General features: G+C 59.6%; 1 protein-coding gene across 1 annotated transcript; it reads right to left on the bottom strand.

The window, feature by feature from the left end:
* Positions 1 to 139: 139 nt before the first annotated feature.
* On the bottom strand, positions 140 to 4,803 carry LOC145722911 (uncharacterized). Its single transcript, XM_081827587.1, is given in 6 exon segments — positions 140 to 798; positions 800 to 855; positions 2,209 to 2,394; positions 3,162 to 3,365; positions 3,991 to 4,081; positions 4,478 to 4,803. Coding segments are annotated over 5 exon segments (1,044 nt in total). The 5' UTR covers positions 4,478 to 4,803; the 3' UTR covers positions 140 to 291.
* Positions 4,804 to 5,602: the final 799 nt, after the last annotated feature.

Raw genomic sequence — 5,602 nt, 5'->3', positions numbered from 1 at the left:
GCGCGCCGCCGTGGGAACGACAGGCGGAGGGGAGGGGCGGGGAGGGGAGGAGGACGCGACCCCCCGCGGGAGAGGCCTGGACCGGGAAGGGGGGGGAGGTCCCACCTAGGGGGCGGTCAGGGAGGAGCCGAGAGGGGAAGGGGCGTGCCGGGAGGGCGGGGTGAGCCGAAGCTCGGGGGAGCCGGGGATGGAGACGCGAAGGACGGCGGTGGGACGCGCGTGTCTGAATCGGGGGTGTGGATGGATGGGGCCAAGGGCTGAGGGTGTGGGGGACAGGGCGATGGCAGCGGCTTAGGAGAGAGGTGGTTGGGTGGGAAGGGGGTGGCGTGAAGGGGAGTGATGGGGCGGAGGCTGGGAACCCGGGGCTGGGGAGACAGAGCTCGGGAAGGAATGGGAGCTGCGAGAAGGCAAAGGGTGGAGGTGGAGGGACTGCCGTGCGGAGGAGCCGAAGGGGGGAGAGCCAGGCCCGGCCAGGGGGAGACGGCTGCGCGGGGCTGCCGGGTTGGTCCGGCGGAACCCCCCGGGGAGCAGGCGGCGGACGCGTGGGGTCTGCCCGCGCCCCCCGCCCCCGGCCGGGCTCTGCCCTTTGGCAGGAGCGGAGCCCAGGGCAGGGCAGCCAAGCGGGGAGTTGGGAGGGACCGCGGCCTCGCAGAAAACCAGGACTGGAGGCAGAAAACAGGTAGGGAAAGAAGGGGCCGGCCGTGAACTGGGAGGGGGTGGTTGGGGGAAGAAGGACGAGACCCCACAGCCTGCGGGCAGAACCCCTGGGGGTGGAGGGTGAAGAGTGAGGGGTAAGGGGATTGCAGTGCGCGAGATGAGGGTTTCTGATCTCACCTGAGTGCGGCGTTCGATTCACTGGCAGCAGGAAAGACGGGGATCAGAGAAGAGTTACCACTGGCGCCCAGCTTCCCCGGCCTGATCCCCAGCCCCCTCCCACACCTCCAGGCCGGAGAGGACCGGGTAGAGCAGAAGCCTGCGTTTCTGAGGGGAGGGTGCCTGGGGATAAGAGCAAGGTGGGGCTGTGGGTCAGGACCTGTCGGTTTTCTTCTTTTATTTTTCATAGGACAACAGAATTTGAGACAGGAGTGCCAACAGCTAAGACATGGGCAGATCCTGGTTTTGTGGAGCCTAAATATTATAAAATGCAGGGGTCTCTCTTTAAGAGAAAAAAATACAAATTACAAATACAATTGATTTTAAACTATTGCTTTTAAAATCTTACTTTTGCATTTTTTACAAAAAGCTATGACCATGTGAACACATTATTAGAGCACAAGAAGAGACCTGGGTGAATGAGGAGCCCTGACGCTTAAATTGCATTAGCTTCATGGTAAATCCACCCCTGGATGGGACTCTCAATTTCCAAAATGGAATGGTAAACTACAAGCAGAATAATTATGTTAAGGGAGGAAAGCCAGGTCCAGGACCTTGAAAGATTCTACAAGAATAGGGGAAGCATGAGGTATGCCTGCATCTTACAGAGAAGATTGCAAAGGGGGAATCTGGGTGCCCAGGAAAGGGGGAATTCTGCAGAACTGACTGACAAAAAAGGTGTTGGACACAAGACTGAGTGCCTTGAGAATGATGGAGTTTGTCTGAGAGTTCCAGAAAAGGACTGTCCTCTTCCCCCTCCCCATCCCTGGGTGGTCCTTAGTGCTCTGACAGTTCTGCCCCCAATTTTAAGTCTTTTAAATTTTTACCCTGACAATTTTCCACCCCAGATATTCTTTCCAATCTTAACATTTTTTTCTAAGTATGACATATGATTTATTTCTGAGTCTTTACAATAATTCAGTTATATAACAAATGGAGAGGAATCAGTTGTAGAAGAGGGTTATGCATAGAAAGTTCTAGTTTAGAGAAAGGGACTGAGGCTATGGGAAACTGGAGTATTTAAATCTTAAAAAAGGTGATGGAGAGTGAGACTCATAAAGGAAAAGAGAACATGTGAAGAATTGGGAGCAGGGAGGAGATACAAAAAGAGGGAGGTAGAGAAAGGAAGCCCCCAGTGTAGGTAAAGTGGGCACTGGGGACAGCAGGAGGGGGCTGGAGACGGGGGGGGGGGGGGGGGAAGAGTTGGGTTTTCACCTTCACTCCCCCAAAGCCCCCCATGTTGCATAGCACCCCGTTTTTCCCACCAGCCCTTCCCACCCCACTCCCATCCTCTGCAAGCGCCCTCAGCTGCAAGCACGCAGCCGTTCCCCTCACCCTGGCAGTGGGGCTTGGGGGTGCTCCATTGGCCCTGGCTACAGATGCTCCGGGAGCTGCCCACAAGGTGGAAGTCAGGGTCACATCGGAAATCCACCCGGGCTCCGTCCAGAGCGGGGAGGTCCCCACCCGTCAGCAAAACCTTCCCATTTTCCAGGGCCAAATATGACTTGGAGCAGATGCGGACTGTGGAGAGATATGAAGAATGAGAAAGAGAGGCACGTTGGGAAAGAAAGCCTCCTTCCCCTTAAAGAGCAGGGGTCTCAGATTGGGGTTTGGGGCTTCAAACATCCTAATCTGCAGGAAATCAGGGGTGCAAAGGATTTGCCTCTCCAGTTTCCATTCCTCCCTTAACCCTATAAGCATCCACACATTACCAACAGAAAAAAGGAAAAAGCGTTTCCATGGTAGGAACCCAAGATGGAGCTAGAAGCACATAGAAATGGATCTTTTCAAAGTCAGTGGCAGTGGGCTGTTCCCCAGCTTTGAGACATGCAGATGGATGTAACTTTAGATGCACAATCAGATTTACCGTTCTTATTATAGTTGACTTACACTAATGTTAAACTGGCTTTTGCTTTGTGGGTATATGATCTCTGCGTTGGAGACAGGTATTCAAAAATGCCATGAAATCATTTTGAGTGTTTTTGCACAATCTGTCACTAATAATCCTCAAAAAGAAGAACTCACAAGATGAATAATCAAGTTATTTTATCAAACAGTCAGTGGCCTAATGCAGGGAGGATGAAATGAAATGAAAGGTGTGGTCGGCTAGCTTGACTGCCTCCAAGTGCACATAGTAAAATCCTTCTTACATAGTGTTCGCTCAATAAACATATTTGTGAATTTTGTTACAGTGGATTTCAAGTGCTGACTTGTAAGCAATAATGGTAAGTTTGAGGCAGGAAGAGGAATGGTCTTGAAGAGAAGAGGGGCTTTGCAAGGCTACTCACCGCATCGGCTGGGTGTGTCCATATCTGTCCAGGAGCCGTTGGCCAGGCACTTTCGGACCTTGGGCCCCACCACCTCGCGCTCTCCCCGGCACACATACTCAATCTCATAGTCCACGGGCAGGAAGTTGATAGCCTTCACCTGGTCCCGAGTCAGGCCCCTGTACCTGATGCCCCCTTCCCAAGGCGGGTGTATGATCTGGCAACCTGAGGGGTGAGTCCCAGGAGTCAGAGAGGGAATGGGGGGGGCGGGCAGAGTCAGCTGCGGGAGGCGCAGGAGCATAGGGCGTGGTCAGTGGGCAGTGGCGGACCAGGGGCCCAGATGGGATGCTAGGGGGTGGGAGTAGGAATGGGTACAGAACCCTGGGCTAAAGGACGGAGAGCCCTGAGCCAGGTTTAGGGCCAATGAGACAGCTCACAAGTGAGGAGGGAAGCGTGCTGGTTGGGGGTAATAGGGAAAATTAAGAATTCTGAGAGGGTACAATATGCCAGTGAGCTTGGTAAAACAGGCTAAAGGAGGATTTTTGAGTAAATTAGGATGAGAGTACAGGGGAGGCTTCTTAGGTTACCCAGGCAGCAGTGTGGGAAGGAGGGGTGGGGTCACCGAAAGGAGGCCGATGCAGTGACGTGGGGCAGAGAAGAAGGGGTGCTGGGTCATAGGTGGGGTAAGGGAAAGGAGGTCAGGGGTGTTAACGCGGGGCCGGGCAGACAGGGTCGTCAGGCCGGGATGCTATCTATGTAGGGCTGACGGGATAGTAATGAGGACCAGAAAAGGGGGGTGCAAGGAGGGGCGGAGTGGGTGGGGTGCCCGAGGTGGCCGGTGAAGGTGCACCTTCTGAGGTGGCGTTGGGGGTCTGCGCCCCGCCCGCGCCCGGGGGGCGGAGGAAAAGCGGCGCCAGCGGCAGCAGCAGCGGCAGCAACATCTGAGGGACAGGCGGCCGTGAGGACCGGACCGAGCCCCGCCGGCGCGGCCCAACCGGGGTGGGGGGGGGCGGCCTCGCTCGCCGGGCCCCGCGGGCTCCGACCCGGCTCCGACCCGGCTCCGCCTGCGGACGAGACGCGCGCCCCGCGGAGGAGGCGGGGGCGGAGCCCGGCGCGCGGGGCGGGGGGGGAGGAGAGAGCGCCTGTCCCCACCCTCCTCCTGCCTCCCTCGGCCCCCCACCCTCCCGGGACTCCACCTCTAACCACCTCCTCTCCCCCCGCCCCCGCGGCTCTCCGAGCCCGGCGTCCCCGCGCTCCCCGGCCGCGGCCCCGCGCGCCCCGGCGCGGCCCTCCCCCGCGCGCCCCTCTCCGAGCCCGGCTCCCGGCCCGGCTCTTACCTCCGCGCGCCGGCCCAGCTTCCCGGCTCTCCGGGCCTCAAGGCCCCAGGCCCGGCCGCTCCTCCCGCTCCCCCTCCTTTCTCCTCAAGCTTCCCCTCCTCCCAGCCCTCCTCCCCGCGAATCCGGGCTCCTGCCCGGCCAGGGTCTCGCTCCCCTCGCGCTCCCCCAAACCCCACCCCGGTCTCTCCTTCCCGGGGCGGCGGCGGCCGCGGGAGCGGGAGCCGGGAGCGAAGGAGGCGGCGCCGGGGACCGGGGGAGGCTCCGGGCGGAGGGAAGAAGGAGGGTGCGGAGAAGACAGGGCGGGGGGAGGGAGGGGGAGACCGAGGCGAGGGCGCCTCCCACAAGCCGAACCCCGGGAGCCGCCCCGGATCCCGGCCCCGCCCTGGACCGCCCACGGCGCCGGGGGGCGGGCGGCGGCGGGTGGGAGGCTGGGGCGCGCACCGGAGCCGGGTGGGGGCGAGGGGCCCCGAGTCGAAGGCGGAGGAGCGGGCGCCGAGGCTGGGAATCTGGGATGCAGTTGGAGAAGGACGGCTGCACGAGGAGTAGCTCGGGATCGGGGTGAGAGGAGAGAGGCGGAGGCCGGAGCCACGAGGGGAGCGAGGCAGGTGGGAGGGAAAGGAGAAGCTGAGGTCAGACCGGGAAGGGCGGAGGAGGGGGGTGAAGGCCGGGCGCCCGGAGAGGCTCCCGCCGCCCAGCCGCTTTGCCTCGCTGCCCTGGGCAGGCAACTCGGGGAAAGGACTGAAGGCGAAAGCCGGGGAGGGGAGCATCAGGAGAGAAATGGAAGTAGTAGAAGGGGGAAAAAAAAGGAGACAAAGGAGCCTCCAACGGGCTGGAGCCAACCTTATCTTTCTTTACTCCAGCTGGGCTTGTCAGCATTTCTGGGTAATGGGGAGCTGGGAGCCTGGAGACTGCGGGAAAGACAGGCCTCTGGACAGTTCCCTTGGCTTCTCGCCTTTGTGCGGTGGTGAGGGTGTGTGTGTTCATGCGAGTGAAGGGTGTGTGTGTGTTCATGAGAGTGAAGGGCGTGTGTGTGTGTGTTCATGGGAGTGAAGGGCATATGTGTGTGTGTGTTCATGGGAGTGATGGGCATGTGTGTGTGTTCATGGGAGTGAAGGGCATGTGTGT

Source organism: Leptonychotes weddellii, chromosome 8 (assembly GCF_054177405.1).
Source record: "Leptonychotes weddellii isolate Sample4059 chromosome 8, ASM5417740v2, whole genome shotgun sequence".
Classification (NCBI taxonomy): Eukaryota; Metazoa; Chordata; class Mammalia; order Carnivora; family Phocidae; genus Leptonychotes; species Leptonychotes weddellii.
This window is presented reverse-complemented; position numbering and strand designations above follow the sequence as displayed.